This window comes from Callospermophilus lateralis, chromosome 15 (genome assembly GCF_048772815.1).
Source record: "Callospermophilus lateralis isolate mCalLat2 chromosome 15, mCalLat2.hap1, whole genome shotgun sequence".
Taxonomy (NCBI): Eukaryota; Metazoa; Chordata; class Mammalia; order Rodentia; family Sciuridae; genus Callospermophilus; species Callospermophilus lateralis.
The window spans coordinates 93,660,418-93,681,141 of record NC_135319.1 but is presented as its reverse complement, the minus strand read 5'-3'; the positions used below and the strand labels follow the sequence as shown (position 1 = coordinate 93,681,141).

Sequence of the window (20,724 nt, the reverse complement as noted above, 5' to 3'; positions counted from 1 at the left end):
TGCTCCCATGGTTGGGGTTCTGCTGCTGCCACTCATGGGAACCCCAGGACTCTGCTCTGACCTGCAGAGGGCCACACACCCCATATCATCCCTCCACCCTCTAAAGTTCTGACCACGGTGCAGAAAGGCTCAGGGCTTGCTGTTCAAGAGGGCAGACCTGCGATCCCTTGTACCCTGGGTCCTGGGAGCCCACAGGATGCCAGTCCCTGAGGTGCCAGGCTGCAGGGAGGATGTCCATCATCACTTGGAGGACAGCTTGTCCTAGACACCCTGCAGGGGGCCCACCTGGCCACTCAGCACTGTGCACGCTGTCCTTCCCCGTGGCTGCAGACCCCATCTTGGGGAGCCTTGGGCCTGGCAGGCACAGGTGGGGAACCCTACCCTGCATCTGCTCAGCGGGGAGATTCCATCCACAGCTGGGGCCAGAGAGGCCACCTGCCCCTGCGCAGCTCCATCGGCAGCCATCAGGCCTGTAGGCAGGACTCCTCTGCAGGTGCCCTCCTGGAGGCAGGGCCAGGCTCAGCAGAGGGTGCTGGAGGCCACCACAAGTGCCTCCCATCTGGCCATCACCTTTCTTGCTGCTGCCAACAGGATATCAGTAGTGCAGATGGCAGGCATGGGTCCCCAGAGAAGCAGCTTCTGCTCTAACCCAGCCAGCCGGGCCTCGGCAGCTCACCTCACCATTCTCTCAGAGCCCCTTGTCTACCTCCTCCTTGGGGTCCATGACCATGCCTCACACATTCACCTCTGCTATTGGAACCGGTGGTCTTGATGGGAAAAATTCTCCCGGGACAGAGTAACTGTGGAAGGGGCTCACTGCCACGACATGGCTTCTGCGTTCACACACAAGCCCACGGTTTGCACGGGTGGCTGAGGAGTGCCTGGGCAGTCATGATGGAGCTGGGTGGCCCTCACTCAGCACCTTCCTGCCCAGCTGTCCACAGGCTGGGGACAGGCTCTGTACCCACAGACTCCCCTCCAGGAGCAGGGGACCTGGTACCCTGCAGCACCCACAGGCTCCCCTCCAGGAGCAGGGGCCCTGGTACCCTGCAGCACCCACAGGCTCCCCTCCAGGAGCAGGGGCCCTGGTACCCTGCAGCACCCACAGGCTCCCCTCCAGGAGCAGGGGCCCTGGTACCCTGCAGCACCCACAGGCTCCCCTCCAGGAGCAGGGCCCTGGTACCCTGCAGCACTGTGCCTGCCTCCACTCAGTGCCACTCTTGGACCTGCAGCGTGCACACTCATGCTCGCACACCATGTGCACTCACATCACACACAGCATGTACATGCACTTGCTCACACTTCTACCCACATATGTGTATAAGCACCTGTACAGTACACAAATGCACACTTACACACACACCTGCATGCACACATGGTATGCAGATGCACACTTGCAAACATCTACATGCACATTAACACACTCACATACACTTATGCTCACACATGCACACATTTGCACTTACACATACCACTGTGCACGCTGTCCTTCCCCTTGTATACACATACATGTGCACAAATCACACACAATCATGCACACACAGTATATAATGCATGCTCACACACTTCCATTCACACAGATGTTCACAGTACACACATGTAGACTTGTGTGCACTCATAGTACTCACATATACTTGAACACATACCACACACAGGCACACAATTGCACACACTCTTACATGCACACACACTTGTACTCTTACACACATAATGTACTCACGCGGGTAGTGCACCCACAATCTGAACACACACATACTTGTGCACTTACACTCTCACACATTCTTGCTTGCACGCTGCAGGAAGCAGCACGCTGGTTGCCAGCTAACACTCTGGCGAGAGGGACATAAGCAGGGTGAGGCCTGACCTAGGACGTGGCTCTGTGATGCGAGCCCCCGTGGGATATGGTGGCCACTGTGTGAGATACAGCCAGGCCCAGGAGTGTGGGGGCCTAGCAGGAAGGGGCTTAGGCCTTGTTCCTGGAGGTGGTGAGACCAGAAACCCCCTGAAATCTCCTGTGGAGGTCAGGGCACTTGGCCTGGGACGCCCCTGACACTTGCTGGGATTCACCCTGGCCTGCTTGTGGTCGCCTGCCTCCCTAGTGTCACACACAGCTTTGTCTGTAGATAGACAGGACCCACTGCCCTCCTGGATGGGGACCAGAAAGTGAGCAGAGGGGCAGGTCAGAGAGCAGTGACCATTGCTGACCAGAGACGACGTCCTGGGGCCGTGGCCTTTACCAGCAGTGGGGGGTTCAGGCCAGCCCTCGTGGGAGCTCATGTCCCTAGTGGCCATAGCCATGATGCCCTGGGGCAGCTCTCTGCTGGCCCTATAGCTGGCCCAGACCAGAATCCAAGCCCCTCCAGCACTGTGGTCAGTCTCCACCAGGTGGCCATCACAAAGAGGTCCCCACAGGCACATGACACTTGAGGGATCTAAGGAAGAGCAGACCTAGAGCTCCTGGCCCTTGCAGGACAGTGGGCGGGTGGGGCAGGGAGTGGCCGGGGGCTGGCCCTTTCCTGGGAAGGGTCTCTGGCAGGCAGGAAGGGATCTGGGGCTGCACGGGCTGCCCATGTCTGGCAGTGACCTGGGAGGCTGGGCAGGAAGACTCCTGAGCACCTTGAAAACTGCTTCTGATCAGGGCCCAGGGTGCAGATGGCCATGGGGGCCAGGACAGGGCCAGTGGCCTGTAGACTGCTGCCTGGTCTGTGCTGAGTCAGTGCTGTGTCTGGGTGTGGGCCTCAGTGTGGACAGGGTCGGCATCCTTGGCCTTGAGCAATCCCATCACTGTCTGGCCTCGCTCTAGGGACCTGTTCTGGGTACTTTTCTTAATTTCCTTCAATTGCTCCTGATGACAGTCCTCTCTGCACCTTCAGCGAGTCTCCCTGGGGGAGGCTGCAGCCTCGGTACCTCTGCAACGGGCCGCAGCTGTGCTTCCTGGGTTCCCAGTGAGCTCCTTGGGGCTTGGCGTCTAGGGGGCACAGCTGACCTTTGACAGGAAAGTTCAGGGTCTGGCCTATGCAGACCCAGAGCTTGGCTGTTTCCTGTGCTGTGGAGTCTCCTCCCAGGTCCTTGCTGCCTGCTGACCACACTGTCCAACCCAGATGTACTCCTCTCCTGCCAAGAGGACTCACCCAGCCCAGGGTGAGGAGAGGCTCCTGGCCAGGTGGTGGACTGGGATGGGAATGCACAGCCTCAGACAGGCTGCAGCTGAGGCCCGGCAGCGCCGCTCCTCAGGATGGCCGGAGGCGGTGCCTGCCCTGAGCAGCCTGCACCCTCTCTGCTCCAGACGTCTCTGCCCACGTTTGCCTTGGGGGCTGCTGCTGTACGTGGGCACCAGACCCAGTGCGACCTGCCTGCCCACTGAGGCTCCAGCTTCCGAGCTCTGCAGAGGGAGCTGACCAGAGGGCACTGGGCTTGTGCTGCCTCCCTGGTGGCAGTAAAGGGCTTGTGGAGAAGCCTCAGGTGCCCTGCTGCCCCTCTTCCTGGTCCTTCTGGTGGTCAGCAGGCTACAGGAACAAGACCCTACTACGGCCCTCTGTTGGTCTAGGTGGGGAATATGTCCCCATGGGGCCCTCCATCTTCTGGGTGAAGAGGGGCCAGGGTGTCCACTATTTCTGCAGTCACAGTGCTGGATCCTGACTGCTCAGCTGTACCTTGGGGCCACCTTTTGCATCACTCTGAGGTCAGCTTCCCATCTGCAACGCTCAGGGATGGTCCAGGAGACTGACTCTAAGGCCCCTTCTGGCCTGATGCCCAGGATTCATGAGAGGTGGGAATAGGTATAGGGGCTGCTGCTTTGGGACTGGGAGCTCCCGCAGTCCCTGAGGGCCTTTCCTCTCTGTGAGTGCCCTCCTCCGCCCCCACCCCGGGGCCCTCTCCATCCCTTCACCTCCCCAGGAACTCCACAGTGTCCTGCAGCTGGGGGAGGGGCACCAGCTCTGCCCCACCTCCTGCACAGCCTCTGTCCACCTGCCTGTGGCCCAGCTTGTAGAAGCGCTGGCCCAAGGATTGATCTGCAGGAGTAGTTCCAGCTGGAGCAGGAGTGAATGGACTGGTCCTGGTGGCTGTTCTGAGGGCTGGTGTGTTCCCCAGGTCCTGGCTCTGCATGGGTCAAGTCTGGTTGGTGTTTGGCTGTGAGCACATCCAAGCCCAGGGTAGTCCAGGATTACCACTGCCGCCTGAGAAGCTGCTCCTGGTGGGGGGGTCCCAGGGAACTGCATTCATGGCTTTGAAAGGACAGGTCAGGGCCTGGCGCCTACAGAGTTGGCCCCGCATGTGGGAGGATGGAACTGTGTCCTTGATGTGCAGCAAGGGGGTCTTCATGCCTCTGATATTATCCTTCCAAACAGAAAAGCCACCAGCAGACCTTCAATAATGGAAACCACCTAGGCGCGTGGTATTGGAAGCGGCAGGACAGGTGTACAATTAGGTTGTGATCACATGTAGCTAAATTGGGAATTAGCCCCTGAGCATCTACCAAATTGTAGCAGGAGTGTCTGAATGGCTCCCCTTGGCTGGTGGGAGTGGAGGACATGGGCAGATGGTGTGCCCAGAACCCTCCCTGATGAGGAGGCAGCTGTCATCATGGCCCACCTACCTGAAACCTGTGGGGACCAGCCACATCCCACTGACTTAGCCTGTCCCAACAGGTGGAGGGAGCTGTGCCCACAGTCCACTGTGCTGCCTGTGGTAATGATGCAGAGTGAAATCGGAGACACTGGCTGGGAAGTGCTCTGACTGAGGTGAGGAAAATTTCAGGAAATAGCCTGGTCTATGAGATCTTGGCATGAAGTCCGGATCCTGTCAATCCTTCAGAGAAGGGCTGCATGCCACCTGCCCTGCTTTAACAGAGGGGGCAGCTCAGGGGACATGGTGTCTGTCCTCGTTCTTTCTCAATGCTGGAATGGCACCTCAAGCAGGCCAGGCAATCCCCTAACACTGGTGACACCCCCAGCCACTTTCTTTCAGTATTTCCTGCCTGATCTTTCTCTAAGCCTCCCTCTCTCTTCTCACCATGCAGTCGGCAGTGGACCATCTAGAGAAGGTGAGCCTTTGCAGGAGGCTGCCTTTGCAGGTGATGCTTCTCTGGGTGGGGCCAGCTCTAGGGAGATGAGGGCCAGTGTCTGGGATTTCTGTTTTGGGCACATTCTCCATGCTGCCAACAAGCAGGGCCGTGAGTGTGGCACTGGGCCTGCCGACCAGCCCTGGACTTGATATGCGAGTCTGGGCATTTGAGGTTGCAGCCAGCGGGCAGGAAGACAGCACCTGTGGCTAGTTCCAGCAAGATCCCAAGGTGTCCCAAGCCAGCCTGCCTGGGTGAAAAGGGCACACGTCTCTGTGGACGCCCCTCCCAAAGGGACAGCTTTCTTCACTAGACCCTGCCTGATGAGGCTTCTGCCCTCGCAGGCCCTGCAGAGTGTCCTGCTGCAAGAGGGGCTCTATCTAGGAAGGAAAAAGCCTGAGTGCCAAGGAACCTGGCACCAGATGGTGGGAGGCACTGGGACCCAGGCGACACACAAGAGCAGGAAACAGCTGATCACTCTGACTGCAAAAGGAAGAACTGAGAGGTGTATTTCTCTCAGCACCATCCAGCTCGGACTAGGCACTGAGGTATCCACCCAAGGCCAAGCTAGAACTATATGCTGGACTCGGATGACTGACCTACTTGTAGTAAGTATCAGCATTTAATGAGTAGAGTTGGAAGCCAAGCTGTAATCAGGAGCTCCACATGAATAGTGGAGGGCGGTCCTGGGTCTGGGTGGACAAGGTAAGGAGGTCCTGGTTCCCTGTGGAGAGTGGTGGAGGTCCTAGTTCCCTGTGGAGAGTGGTGGGAGGTCCTGGTTCCCTGTGGAGAGTGGAGTGAAGTCCTGGTTCCCTGTGGAGAGTGGTGGGAGGTCCTGGTTCCCTGTGGAGAGTGGAGTGAGGTCCTGGTTCCCTGTGGAGAGTGGTGGGAGGTCCTGGTTCCCTGTGGAGAGTGGAGTGAGGTCCTGGTTCCCTGTGGAGAGTGGAGTGAGGTCCTGGTTCCCTGTGGAGAGTGGAGTGAGGTCCTGGTTCCCTGTGGAGAGTGGAGTGAGGTCCTAGTTCCCTGTGGGGAGTGGTGGGAGGTCCTGGTTCCCTGTGGAGAGTGGAGTGAGGTCCTGGTTCCCTGTGGAGAGTGGTGGGAGGTCCTGGTTCCCTATGGAGAGTGGAGTGAGGTCCTGGTTCCCTGTGGGGAGTGGTGGAGGTCCTGGTTCCCTGTGGAGAGTGGTGGGAGGTCCTGGTTCCCTGTGGAGAGTGGAGTGAGGTCCTGGTTCCCTGTGGAGAGTGGAGTGAGGTCCTGGTTCCCTGTGGAGAGTGGTGGGAGGTCCTGGTTCCCTGTGGAGAGTGGAGTGAGGTCCTGGTTCCCTGTGGAGAGTGGAGTGAGGTCCTGGTTCCCTGTGGAGAGTGGAGTGAGGTCCTGGTTCCCTGTGGAGAGTGGTGGGAGGTCCTGGTTCCCTGTGGAGAGTGGTGGGAGGTCCTGGTTCCCTGTGGAGAGTGGAGTGAGGTCCTGGTTCCCTGTGGAGAGTGGAGTGAGGTCCTGGTTCCCTGTGGAGAGTGGAGTGAGGTCCTGGTTCCCTGTGGGGAGTGGTGGAGGTCCTGGTTCCCTGTGGAGAGTGGTGGGAGGTCCTGGTTCCCTGTGGAGAGTGGAGTGAGGTCCTGGTTCCCTGTGGAGAGTGGAGTGAGGTCCTGGTTCCCTGTGGAGAGTGGTGGGAGGTCCTGGTTCCCTGTGGAGAGTGATGGGAGGTCCTGGTTCCCTGTGGAGAGTGGAGTGAGGTCCTGGTTCCCTATGGAGAGTGGAGTGAGGTCCTGGTTCCCTGTGGAGAGTGGAGTGAGGTCCTGGTTCCCTGTGGAGAGTGGTGGGAGGTCCTGGTTCCCTGTGGAGAGTGGAGTGAGGTCCTGGTTCCTGTGGAGAGTGGTGGGAGGTCCTGGTTCCCTGTGGAGAGTGATGGGAGGTCCTGGTTCCCTGTGGAGAGTGGTGGGAGGTCCTGGTTCCCTGTGGAGAGTGGAGTGAGGTCCTGGTTCCCTATGGAGAGTGGAGTGAGGTCCTGGTTCCCTGTGGAGAGTGGAGTGAGGTCCTGGTTCCCTGTGGAGAGTGGAGTGAGGTCCTGGTTCCTGTGGAGAGTGGTGGGAGGTCCTGGTTCCCTGTGGAGAGTGGAGTGAGGTCCTGGTTCCTGTGGAGAGTGGTGGGAGGTCCTGGTTCCCTGTGGAGAGTGATGGGAGGTCCTAGTTCCCTGTGGAGAGTGGTGGGAGGTCCTGGTTCCCTGTGGAGAGTGGAGTGAGGTCCTGGTTCCCTGTGGAGAGTGGAGTGAGGTCCTGGTTCCCTGTGGAGAGTGATGGGAGGTCCTGGTTCCCTGTGGAGAGTGGTGGGAGGTCCTGGTTCCCTGTGGAGAGTGGTGGGAGGTCCTGGTTCCCTGTGGAGAGTGGAGTGAGGTCCTGGTTCCCTGTGGAGAGTGGAGTGAGGTCCTGGTTCCCTATGGAGAGTGGAGTGAGGCCCTGGTTCCCTGTGGAGAGTGGTGGGAGGTCCTGGTTCCCTGTGGAGAGTGATGGGAGGTCCTGGTTCCCTGTGGAGAGTGGAGTGAGGTCCTGGTTCCCTGTGGAGAGTGGAGTGAGGTCCTGGTTCCCTGTGGAGAGTGGAGTGAGGTGCTGGTTCCCTGTGGAGAGTGGAGTGAGGTCCTGGTTCCTTGTGGAGAGTGGAGTGAGGTCCTGGTTCCCTATGGAGAGTGGAGTGAGGCCCTGGTTCCCTGTGGAGAGTGGTGGGAGGTCCTGGTTCCCTGTGGAGAGTGATGGGAGGTCCTGGTTCCCTGTGGAGAGTGGAGTGAGGTCCTGGTTCCCTGTGGAGAGTGGAGTGAGGTCCTGGTTCCCTGTGGAGAGTGGAGTGAGGTCCTGGTTCCTGTGGAGAGTGGAGTGAGGTCCTGGTTCCCTGTGGAGAGTGGAGTGAGGTCCTGGTTCCCTGTGGAGAGTGGAGTGAGGTCCTGGTTCCCTATGGAGAGTGGAGTGAGGTCCTGGTTCCCTGTGGAGAGTGGAGTGAGGTCCTGGTTCCCTGTGGAGAGTGGAGTGAGGTCCTGGTTCCTGTGGAGAGTGGTGGGAGGTCCTGGTTCCCTGTGGAGAGTGGAGTGAGGTCCTGGTTCCTGTGGAGAGTGGTGGGAGGTCCTGGTTCCCTGTGGAGAGTGATGGGAGGTCCTGGTTCCCTGTGGAGAGTGATGGGAGGTCCTGGTTCCCTGTGGAGAGTGGAGTGAGGTCCTGGTTCCCTATGGAGAGTGGAGTGAGGTCCTGGTTCCCTGTGGAGAGTGGAGTGAGGTCCTGGTTTCCTGTGGAGAGTGGAGTGAGGTCCTGGTTCCTGTGGAGAGTGGTGGGAGGTCCTGGTTCCCTGTGGAGAGTGGAGTGAGGTCCTGGTTCCTGTGGAGAGTGGTGGGAGGTCCTGGTTCCCTGTGGAGAGTGATGGGAGGTCCTAGTTCCCTGTGGAGAGTGGTGGGAGGTCCTGGTTCCCTGTGGAGAGTGGTGGGAGGTCCTGGTTCCCTGGGGAGAGTGGAGGGAGGTCCTGGTTCCCTGTGGAGAGTGGAGTGAGGTCCTGGTTCCTGTGGAGAGTGGTGGGAGGTCCTGGTTCCCTGTGGAGAGTGATGGGAGGTCCTAGTTCCCTGTGGAGAGTGGTGGGAGGTCCTGGTTCCCTGTGGAGAGTGGAGTGAGGTCCTGGTTCCCTGTGGAGAGTGGTGGGAGGTCCTGGTTCCCTGTGGAGAGTGGAGTGAGGTCCTGGTTCCTGTGGAGAGTGGTGGGAGGTCCTGGTTCCCTGTGGAGAGTGATGGGAGGTCCTGGTTCCCTGTGGAGAGTGATGGGAGGTCCTGGTTCCCTGTGGAGAGTGGAGTGAGGTCCTGGTTCCCTATGGAGAGTGGAGTGAGGTTCCTGGTTCCCTGTGGAGAGTGGAGTGAGGTCCTGGTTCCTGTGGAGAGTGGTGGGAGGTCCTGGTTCCCTGTGGAGAGTGATGGGAGGTCCTAGTTCCCTGTGGAGAGTGGTGGGAGGTCCTAGTTCCCTGTGGAGAGTGGTGGGAGGTCCTGGTTCCCTGTGGAGAGTGGTGGGACGTCCTGGTTCCCTGTGGAGAGTGATGGGAGGTCCTAGTTCCCTGTGGAGAGTGGTGGGAGGTCCTGGTTCCCTGTGGAGAGTGGTGGGAGGTCCTGGTTCCCTGTGGAGAGTGGAGTGAGGTCCTGGTTCCCTGTGGAGAGTGGAGTGAGGTCCTGGTTCCTGTGGAGAGTGGTGGGAGGTCCTGGTTCCCTGTGGAGAGTGGAGTGAGGTCTTGGTTCCCTGTGGAGAGTGGAGTGAGGTCCTGGTTCCTGTGGAGAGTGGAGTGAGGTCCTGGTTCCCTGTGGAGAGTGGTGGGAGGTCCTGGTTCCCTGTGGAGAGTGGAGTGAGGTCTTGGTTCCCTGTGGAGAGTGGAGTGAGGTCCTGGTTCCCTGGGGAGAGTGGAGGGAGGTCCTGGTTCCCTGTGGAGAGTGGTGGGAGGTCCTGGTTCCCTGTGGAGAGTGGAATGAGGTCCTGGTTCCCTGTGGAGAGTGGAGTGAGGTCCTGGTTCCCTGTGGAGAGTGGAGTGAGGTCCTGCTTCCCTGTGGAGAGTGGTGGGAGGTCCTGCTTCCCTGTGGAGAGTGGAGTGAGGTCCTGATTCCCTGTGGAGAGTGGAGTGAGGTCCTGGTTCCCTGTGGAGAGTGGAATGAGGTCCTGGTTCCCTGTGGAGAGTGGTGGGAGGTCCTGGTTCCCTGTGGAGAGTGGAGTGAGGTCCTGGTTCCCTGTGGAGAGTGGAGTGAGGTCCTGGTTCCCTGTGGAGAGTGGAGTGAGGTCCTGGTTCCCTATGGAGAGTGGAGTGAGGTCCTGGTTCCCTGTGGAGAGTGGAGTGAGGTCCTGGTTCCCTGTGGAGAGTGGAGGGAGGTCCTGGTTCCCTGTGGGGAGTGGTGGGAGGTCCTGGTTCCCTGTGGAGAGTGGAGTGAGGTCCTGGTTCCCTGTGGAGAGTGGAGTGAGGTCCTGGTTCCCTGTGGAGAGTGGAGTGAGGTCCTGGTTCCCTGTGGAGAGTGGAGTGAGGTCCTGGTTCCCTATGGAGAGTGGAGTGAGGTCCTGGTTCCCTGTGGAGAGTGGAGTGAGGTCCTGGTTCCCTGTGGAGAGTGGAGGGAGGTCCTGGTTCCCTGTGGAGAGTGGAGGGAGGTCCTGGTTCCCTGTGGGGAGTGGTGGGAGGTCCTGGTTCCCTATGGAGAGTGGAGGGAGGTCCTGGTTCCCTGTGGAGAGTGGTGGGAGGTCCTGGTTCCCTGTGGAGAGTGGTGGGAGGTCCTGGTTCCCTGTGGGGAGTGGTGGGAGGTCCTGGTTCCCTGTGGAGAGTGGAGTGAGGTCCTGGTTCCCTGTGGAGAGTGGAGTGAGGTCCTGGTTCCCTATGGAGAGTGGAGTGAGGTCCTGGTTCCCTGTGGAGAGTGGAGTGAGGTCCTGGTTCCCTGTGGAGAGTGGAGGGAGGTCCTGGTTCCCTGTGGGGAGTGGTGGGAGGTCCTGGTTCCCTGTGGAGAGTGGAGTGAGGTCCTGGTTCCCTGTGGAGAGTGGTGGGAGGTCCTGGTTCCCTGTGGGGAGTGGTGGGAGGTCCTGGTTCCCTGTGGAGAGTGGAGTGAGGTCCTAGTTCCCTGTGGAGAGTGGAGTGAGGTCCTGGTTCCCTGTGGAGAGTGGTGGGAGGTCCTGGTTCCCTGTGGAGAGTGGAGTGAGGTCCTGGTTCCCTGTGGAGAGTGGAGTGAGGTCCTGGTTCCCTGTGGAGAGTGGAGGGAGGTCCTGGTTCCCTGTGGGGAGTGGTGGGAGGTCCTGGTTCCCTGTGGAGAGTGGAGTGAGGTCCTGGTTCCCTGTGGAGAGTGGAGTGAGGTCCTGGTTCCCTGTGGAGAGTGGAGTGAGGTCCTGGTTCCCTGTGGAGAGTGGAGGGAGGTCCTGGTTCCCTGTGGGGAGTGGTGGGAGGTCCTGGTTCCCTGTGGAGAGTGGAGTGAGGTCCTGGTTCCCTGTGGAGAGTGGAGTGAGGTCCTGGTTCCCTGTGGAGAGTGGAGTGAGGTCCTGGTTTTTGTGGAGAGTGGAGGGAGGTCCTGGTTCCCTGTGGGGAGTGGTGGGAGGTCCTGGTTCCCTGTGGAGAGTGGAGTGAGGTCCTAGTTCCCTGTGGAGAGTGGAGTGAGGTCCTGGTTCCCTGTGGAGAGTGGTGGGAGGTCCTGGTTCCCTGTGGAGAGTGGTCGGAGGTCCTGGTTCCCTGTGGAGAGTGGAGTGAGGTCCTGCTTCCCTGTGGAGAGTGGAGTGAGGTCCTGGTTCCCTGTGGAGAGTGATGGGAGGTCCTGGTTCCCTGTGGAGAGTGGAGTGAGGTCCTGCTTCCCTGTGGAGAGTGGTGGGAGGTCCTGGTTCCCTGTGGAGAGTGGTGGGAGGTCCTGGTTCCCTGTGGAGAGTGGAGTGAGGTCCTGGTTCCCTGTGGAGAGTGGAGTGAGGTCCTGGTTCCCTGTGGAGAGTGGTGGGAGGTCCTGGTTCCCTGTGGAGAGTGGAGTGAGGTCCTGGTTCCCTGTGGAGAGTGGAGTGAGGTCCTGGTTCCCTATGGAGAGTGGAGTGAGGTCCTGGTTCCCTGTGGAGAGTGGTGGGAGGTCCTGGTTCCCTGTGGAGAGTGGAGTGAGGTCCTGGTTCCCTGTGGAGAGTGGAGTGAGGTCCTGGTTCCCTGTGGAGAGTGGAGTGAGGTCCTGGTTCCCTGTGGAGAGTGGAGTGAGGTCCTGGTTCCCTGTGGAGAGTGGAGTGAGGTCCTAGTTCCCTGTGGAGAGTGGTGGGAGGTCCTGGTTCTCTGTGGAGAGTGGTGGGAGGTCCTGGTTCCCTGTGGAGAGTGGAGTGAGGTCCTAGTTCCCTGTGGAGAGTGATGGGAGAACCTAATTCCCTGTGGAGAGTGGAGTGAGGTCCTGGTTCCCTGTGGAGAGTGGAGTGAGGTCCTGGTTCCCTGTGGAGAGTGGAGAGAGGTCCTGATTCCCTATGGACAGTGGATGGGAGGTCCTAGTTCCCTGTGGACAGTGGTGGGAGGTCCTGGTTCCCTGTGGACAGTGGAGTGAGGTCCTAGTTCCCTATGGTCAGTGGTGTGATGTCCTGGTTTCCTATGGACAGTGGTGTTAGGTCCTGGTTCCATAGGACAGTGGAGAGAGGTCCTGGTTCCCTGTGGACAGTGGTCGGAGGTCCTGGTTCCCTGTGGACAGTGGAGTGAGGTCCTGGTTCCCTGTGGATGGTGGAGGGAGTTCCTGGTTCTCTTTGGAAAGAGGATGGAGGTCCTGGTTCCATGTGGACAGTGTATGGGAGGTCCTGGTTCCCTGTGGACAGTGGATGGAAGATCTTGATTCCTTGTGGAGAGTGTAGGGAAGTTCTGGTTCCCTGTGGATAATGGGAGGGCAGTCATAGTTCCTTACTTTCACACTTGAGGCAGTTGATTTCCTCTGTAGGTGGTGGAACCATGTGTCTGACCATTTGGACCACGTGAAGTCTGTCTAGCAAGGAGACAGAGATCCATGAGCAGAAGTTCAGGGTGTCAGATGTGACAATGGTGGGGCTAGTAACATATCTCACCGTCAGAAGAGGCCCTGTGGGTCCTGGGTTGTCTGGGCAGTGTCTCCCAGGAGCTGGATGGACCATGTTCAGTGCAGTCCTGTCCCTTTCACCTGGGCCACTGCCCTCTTGGGGTCTCCTCTCTTGCCTCCTGGTGTCCCTCCCATCTCTTCTTCCCCAGCACCATCTTTCTTCACTTTGTGCTCTGCTCTGGTGTCTGCTGGCTCTTCCCAAGGTCACCCTCACTCCTTTGGGAAATCCAGACCAGTCCTCATGCTGAGGACAGGGCTCCAGGCCCTGAGGATGTCCCTCCTAAACCCCTTCTCTAAGAATAAGGGCAGCACTTGTGTTGGCCGAGGCTGATACTCAGTTCTTGTATCTCACCTGCAGGACCAAAGTGCCAGGCCTGACTCACACTCAATTTACAGCTATGCCTGGGCCAGAGACTCCAGGCCCTTGGTTCTGCCCAGTGAGGTCTGGGTGAAGCCTGCTCAGGGGCCTAACCCTGGCAGGCCTAACCACCTCTCTATAGGTGGCAGCTCTCCTGGCCACATGGCCAACAGCCCTAGATCTCCTGAAATCCCAGGAAAGCAGGTATTGGCCAGCCTGGCTGCAGTTGGCCACACAGCAGAATGCACAGGTTAAGCCCCTCCTGGCCCTTCTGTGGCCCTGCTGCAGCTGCAGAGCCACATGGCAGATGTGGATTTTCCAAACATGGGGAAGGAACAGACATGTCTCATCACTGCAGAGATGTCTCCACAGAGACTGGCCAGCCATAACCATTCAATCAGATGGGAATCTCCATGATCCACCACCCAAAGTCCCACACATTTCTAGGGAGGTGTTTCCCCTTGAATGTCTACTGATCTGTGAGGATGTAACTATACACTCTTAAGCAATCAGTGGCCAAGGAGGAAACCCCAAGGGAAGGTTGAAGATGCTCTGAGCTCGACCAGAAGCCCCACAACACACCTTGGGACACAGCGGTGCAGTTGGAGGGAAATGTCCACCTTACAGGAGAAAGGTTTCAAACCAATGATGGAGTTTATGCCCTAGAACCAGAAGGAAGAGCAAACCAGCTAAAGGCCGGGGAGAAAAGGCATCCAGACCAGAGCAGAAATCATAGAGAAATAGGGAAACAGATAAACAAGAGCTAGATTTTAGGAAGAAAAACAGTGATGACCTCTGCTGGACTTGAGGCATGGCTCAGAGCAGTCAGGCAGAAAGAGGAGCTGGAGGGCATGGGCTGGTGTGGAAGGGCAGCACCGTCCCCAGGCACAGTTGACACGAGGAATTAGCAAAGCTGTGGGTAGGAATTGTATTTCTGCACATTGAAAGGTGGGATGCAGATGGGAACCCTGTGTACACTGAGAGTGAGAAGGAAGCAGACCCCGGAGAGGCCAGACCCCGGAGAGGCCAGACCCAGGAGAGGCAGGACTTGTGCACTGCAGACGACGGAGTGTTGCTGGGAGGAACCAGGAGCTGCAGGTGCAGGACTCAGTCCCGTGAAAGTGCAGCCCCTCCTCTGCTGTGAACTGCTTGTCTGTGTGACCCAGTGGAGCTGGGCTATGAGCTGTGGTGGCCCATGGCCTCCCTTCACCTGAGAGCCTTTGGCCTCTGATGGCTTGTCCCCATGCCCATGTCTGGGCACTCACCTGGCCCCACACAGGACTGGGCCTGGGGACTGCTGTAGTGGCCACGGCCCCCTCTTTGGTGCTCCAGTTTGGCTCATGTCCCAGAGACGCATGCTGGTGTGGGCTCTGTCATCAGGGAGACCGGGGAGGGTCACTGCTTTGCAGCTTCTGCACACGCCCAGCAGGCTGTTCTCTGAGGGTCTGGACACCCATGTGATGCTTCCAAACAGGGTGCTCGGGAGCCTTGCCTCAGTACAGACCATGTGCACCAGGGGCACGTCCAAGAGTGAGGGGAGGCGAGACCAGGCAAATTACCATCTCAAGTGGCCAAATGTCTGCTGGGCCTAGGCGCATGCTTTCGGGAAACCACAGACCTCCATAACCATTGGGAGCAGGTAGACATGACTTGGACCTTGGCAGTGAGTCCACTTAGCAGGAAGTTTCCAGCTGCAAGAGGCTGAGGCCTCATTCTTCCAGGCCTCCACTGAACCTTCCCGCTCCGCCACCCAGCTGACCCAAGGGCAGGCTCCTGGTCCATATGTTGGGGCAGAAAGGTCAGCACCCTCTGTTCACCAGGTGGTCTCACGGAGAGAGGAGGCACCCAAGGTGACCCAGCCACGGGGTGCGCAGGCTCATGCAGAAAGAGGAGGCAGGCTTATCCTGGGTTCATCCACTTGAGTCCTGCAACATCTCCCACGGCTGTACTTTCCTGTGCTCCCCTGGACTGCGCTTGGTTTCCCCATGTCCAGTGAGGGGTGTGGAGTGCCACAGAACCCCGTGTGGCCTCAGGAAGAGGCTTCTCAGGATGCAGGGAGCCCCAGAGCACCACTGGGCATCCTGCAGAGCATTTGGGACGTTATTTTCTTTTTATCCCATTGGAGAACTTCAGGTTGGGCCAGGACACTCAGGACTCCCTCAAGCTCAGATAGAAGTACAGCCTGCTGCCCATAGGAACTGGCTGCCCAGCTGCCATGGCCAAGGGTCCAACAAGAAGGGGGCAATGTTCTGTCCAGGCTGTTGAGCAGGATGTGCACCTGGTAAGGTGCTCCGAGGCTCCTGCTCCCCAGGGTCGAACAGCTCCTGGGGCTCAGACCTGCTTTCTGTTATTGAAATGCCTGGACTGCATGTGAGTTTTGGGCCTGGGGCCAGCAGTGCAGACCCAGGATGCCCATTGCATAGCCACCCATTGAAGAGCCACTTCTGAGTGGAATGCTGGGTCAAAGAGGACGTGGCCAGGGCTGTTGTCAAGTGTGCTCAGGGCCCTTGGGGTCTCAGAGAGGAAAGATTCCAGCTTATAGGTTCCTGGGGAGAGGCAGGTGCCGCACATTCCCAGCAGCACAGGCCAAAGAGCTGCAGAGGGGCTCGGGGTTGCCCTGGGCAGCCTGCCCCCAGATGCTCTTTCAATGGTGCTAGACCATGGTGGAGTTTGGAGTAGCCCTTCGAGGTCAGGGCCAGAGGGAGCTGTATGAGGGCCTGGGCTTCCACCGTCCCTGCATCACTCCTCATAGCAGCAGGTGGCTCTCACAAGAACCACATGTAGGTCATTCCAGGAAAATTCAGTAAGAGGCTCAAGGTGGAGACCCAGTGACCTTCTAGACAGGAGAGACGAGGCCTGCTTAGAGCTGGGAGGTGCAGGCTGCAGAGTTTGAGGCTCAGTCTCCACTTAGAAGAGTGGATGGCAGAGCTCCTGTTGCTCTCCTGTTATGGTTGCTGGTGTGAGGAGCTGGGGACCTCTGGTTCTGTGGGACTTCCCTGCTCTGCCCCACGAGAGGGAGGCCACTACCTTGCCCTTGTCCTAAGCTGTCCCCAGGGCCCCAGCACACAGTGGTTCCTGCCACATCTACTGTGCGTCCCCTGAGAAAGGAGCAGTGCCCCTTTACCAATCCTCCCAGTCCCACATGCCAGGCCACAGTCACCTTAAAATTACTGCCCGAGTGAGTGATGGCTTTCCAGCTAAAGAGCCGCTGAGACCAGGGAGTGAGCCACAGACGTCCAGCCTCCACGCCCGGCCCCCAGGCCCAGAGGGCCTCACTCTAGCTCCCAGCACAGGGCAACTGTCCCCAGCCCCACCTCAGGACGCCCCCCATGCTGCCCAGTCCCCAGTCCCATCTGGCCCCAAGTGACCCAGGAAGATCTGATAATTCTCAGGCTTGGAGTTGCCTAGAGAGGAGTTTCCCCAGACCTGTGGAAGGCACATCCTGGGGCAGGGTCTCAGGTGGTGGGGGCTGTGCCAGTGAGTGGGCTTGTGTACCTGAGCAGGGGCTGCTTGGGGTACGGCGGTTGGTCTGCACCTGGGCACGGCAGGGCCTTCTTGGTCACCTGCTTGTAGATGTTCCTCGCAGTCACTCCGACCCACAGCATGGTGGACAGTGTGGAGTAGTGCAGCAGGATGCCCACCTGGAAGGGGAGAGTTGTCAGCTGCAGCCCCCGCCCCCGCCATGGGCGGCCAGCCTCCCAGGAGCACCAGGTGGGCTGGGACCACACCCTCTACCCAGCAGCTCCTACAGCCTGTTAGCCACAAGAAACAAGGCTCAGGGTGTGGGGGCACTAGCAAGGGTGGCAGAGACCCTTGACTGTGCCACTTTGATCTCTTGCAGAGAAGCTGGCGGGCGCCCAGGGCAGCCCGTGGCCTAAGTACCCTTCCTGGGCAGCATCCACGCCAGCCCCATGCTTCTCCTCTGCAGTCCCATGACAAGGGGTGCCCAGTGGAAGGGGAGGCAGCTGCACTGCGGGGCTCTCTGTGTGCTGCCGTCTGTGGCATTACGTAAGAAAAGCACTGCCGGAGAGGTTTGGACAGCCACCCGCGTCAGAGTGACTCATTACTATGGAAACGGCCGCGGGAGCTGCATCCCATCCCCGGCCCTTGTGCGCTAGCTAATTACACATTCTGCACTACTTCGTTTCCATCTCATTTCATGAAACGAGGTTACCTTCAAGGTAATAACCTGACATTTCAAAATGACAAGTAAAATATTGCTATAATTGGGAAGGACATAAACGTTTAAGGAATACAGAGATTCCCCGAAAAAGCTAATGTTGCACCATTAAAATGATTTATCAAATCCGGAGTTCAATTTTTACTTATGAGCAAACTCTGTAATGATTGATGTGGATTTTATGGGGGTGGAAAGGTCAAAGAACTCTGTTTATGGTTTTGCAGGAGCTCCCTCTGCGTGGCTCCGCGTTTTCCTGTGCCTTCCGGGCCCCTGGCTGGGGTGGGGGCTGGTGTGCACATCTGAAGGACTAAGGGGGCCCCCAGCCCGGACAAGAGTGTGAGGCGCTGGAGCATCAGTGGCCACCTGGGCCTGGCCCTGGCTTGAAGGAGGGTCCCTCTTGCTCCTCAGGAATCCCCGTGTGGCCGCCATTGTCATGTGCACACAGAAACTCAGAGACATCCTCAGAAGGAGCCCAACTGCCAGCCCAGGGTGCCGAGGAAGGTGACAGAGCTCAGGGAGGGAGGTGAGCTCAGGGCTGGTATGTGAATGGAAGGACTCTGTCTCCTGAACGCCAGCTGTATGCTGGACACGTGGGGAGGCCAAAGCGCAGCGGGCTACTGTGGGAAAGGAGGCAGCACACAGCCGCGCTCACGCCCTTGCTTCTGGGCCCAGTGCCAGCACTGATGCACGCGGTGGCCCGTTTCACTCATGATGTCACTTAATACTTCAAAGAGGCTCAGGGTCATCTCTGTCACTATAGCAACGTCTCTTCTCTCCAGCCACACAGAGGGCTGGACCACTTCTCCAGGCATTCTGCTGTGTGGCTCGGGAGTGGGCCAGGCTGTGGTCACAGGTGAATGGTGAGCCGGAGGCATTGGCCCCTGGGTTCTCCCCTGCAGCTGGTGTGGGAGCTGCCATGCTGTGTGAATGCCCAGGCTGGCCCCCTTCCTCCTGCTTGACTGCACATCAGAACCCCAGCTCCCTCTCGAGGGCCCTGCAGTGTGCAGCCACGCGGGTCCACAGGCAAGGGGTTGACATCAGGCTGTGGGTCTTACACCTTGCGGCCTGCACAGGGCGTCCTGAGCTGCAGTGCCAGGCTCTGCTCCTCCGGCCAGCAGCTTAGCCACTCCTAGGGTGCTACCAGCTGTGGCTGGGCTGGTCTTGCCTGCTGCTGCCCAGAGTCAAGTTCTAGCACTTGAGTGAGGCAGGAGTGTTTCAGGCTGCTTCCACATCCATGGTATGGCCTGGCACCTGGCAGGCATGTTGGCCAAGTGAATGGGTGAGTGAGTGACCAGGCCTGCTCCTTCTGGAACCCTAGCAAGACGTGGGGGCGGCTCTGCAGGGGTCATGGTCTTTCCTTTGCAGAGGGCCATTCCCTCTAGAGGTTCCTGCGGCTGTCACGATGGCGGAGCATTGAGCATATGACATGACCTCTGTGACCATCACTGGGATCTCCAGACCTGATCCATCCCCCGGGCCAAGCTCCTCTGCTGGGGTAGGGCTGGTTTCAACTCCAGGGGCTGGTCCAGACTGGCTTGAGCTTGGGGACTGGTACAGGTTTCTGGGAGGCCTGGCAGGGTCCCTGAGTCCCCAAGGTGATTCCCACTGGCTCTGTGGCTGGCAGGTCCCAGCTGGGGAGCAATCAGAGGCCACATGTGGACATAGAGATAATGACCCACTTGACCACTTCTCGGATGGTCCCAGGTGCGTTTACAGCAGCACACAATCGGGACTTCCCAGGCGCTTGCTATGGCTCCAGTCATGGAGAGGCAGTCTGGAGCCTGTCCACCTGGGGGCCTCCTCGGGCACACATCTCCAACTCTCCTGCCTGGGCCTGGGCATTGGGCCGGCCTGCTGGGTCTGACATGACACATTTAGAACATCTGGTGGGAGGGCTCTGGGCACCAGCACTGTCTCCCAGGTTCTCACCCCACGTCAGTGCTGGGAGAGCAGGCAGCCCCGAGGGTGCTGGATGTGGCCAGTGGGTGGCTCAGCGGAGGAGAGCTTTACTCACAGCCTGGGTGGCTCCTGAGGCACACAGAGGCCTGGGACGAGTCTCACTTGCAGCTGGACAGGTCAGGGGATGCCAACAGCCACTGAGGGCCGTGTGGGTCACAGGGGCCTGAGGAATGGGGCAGAGGTTCCGCCCCTGCCCATCAATAGGTGTTTGCTATATCTGCAGTAAAAAAGGCAGCAAGGGACCAGCCTGAGACCCCAGGGGCCCAGACAGACACTGGCCCAAGAAGTGACAGACTGCATGGCTTCTTGGCATGCTGCTCTGGGTCCTGGAACAGCCCCACCCATGGAGCCTGGGTTCAGAGCAGGTTGGGGGTTTGTGTGTGCACACAGAGGCCACCCTGGAACCGTAGCGGGGCTCCTTGGCCAGAGCCACAACCCAACGTGAACAGGACTAGGCCTGGTTCTTATGGAACGTCCTCTGCCATGGGCTTTACCTTCCCTGAGAGAATAGAACCACACGTGGCCTGCATGTGGCAAAGCTCCTCCTGACTCCAGGCTGGTGGCATCTGGGAGTCTGACTGGTCCCTCCCCGAGCCCCACCCGACTGTCTCTTCAGGAGGGGCAGCACAGCACGATTCCTGGGAAGGAGGCTCAGAGCAGGCCGCCAGTGGAAAATATGTTGTTCCGCATGATTGAAAGCTGAGCAAATCGCAGGCTTCAGGTGTCAGTCCACAGCTGTCACGTGGACTGCCAGACGGATGCCTGACTCCCTTCCAGCCACAGGAGGCAGGGCCCCACTCCCACCCCAGGGACATGGAGGATACTGCATCTGCAGCAGGATGAAAACAGCGACACTCACCCCCTGGCACAGGATCGGGTGCTTGGTGCGGTTGATGCCGCCAGCGAACACGGTGAAGGTCAGGGCTGCGTGGAAGCAGAAGTTGAGGAGTGTGTGCCGGCCTTTCCGGCTGATCCTGATGGCACTGCGGGGGACGGGGATCTCAGGTCAGGAACTGGCACTTCATGGAAAAGCACGAGAGAGCACTCTTCCCGGATCACCCTCGGGGAGCTGAACACAGTCGGTGGGCCATGGCCATGCCGACTTGCTCTAGCAGGTCCCGTGCCGTCCCCATCTCTTGCTGCTGTTCCAGCAACTCTGTGCAAGATCACTTGGATAGTGAACCCGGGAGGGCTCTGCAGAGTTCACCAATCTGACCATGTGATGGACAAAGGGACATCATCCCCTGGTTCCCAAGATGGGTTTCTCCCTCTCCAGCAGGTGTCCGACCCTGGGGAGGATGTGGTCATGTAACGGTCGGTGAGTGCCTGCAACCTGGATGGGACACCCTCTGGGCTGGGACCGTCTTATGACAATGGTGGGTCGAGGCTCTGCCCAACCAGCTGGGGCCAGGGCTGGGTGCTCAGCCATGCCCTGGACACATCTAGTTCTCGACCCATGATCCCAGGGCTGAGGTCTGCAAGTGTGTGCCCCTGTTCCTACGCTGAGCCCTAACTACCAAGGGATGGTACCGGGAAGTGGGTGTTCTGGCAGAGACCTAATGAAGGGCAGCCATGTCCCTGCAAAGGCCAGCTCTGGGAGCTGCCTGCCTCTTCAACCACAA

The 20,724-nt window shown here is 59.0% G+C and overlaps 1 protein-coding gene across 1 annotated transcript in view; it reads right to left on the bottom strand.

Moving 5' to 3' along the window:
* The window catches only part of Adgra1 (adhesion G protein-coupled receptor A1), a 43,993-nt gene that overhangs the window by 11,412 nt on the left and 11,857 nt on the right, over window positions 1-20,724 (bottom strand). Inside the window, exons 4-5 of the mRNA XM_077105452.1 lie at window positions 19,962-20,085; window positions 16,459-16,604 (exon numbers count right to left, since the gene is read on the bottom strand). Coding sequence (XP_076961567.1) covers window positions 16,459-16,604; window positions 19,962-20,085 — 270 coding nt within the window. The remainder of the gene's footprint in view (window positions 1-16,458; window positions 16,605-19,961; window positions 20,086-20,724) is intronic.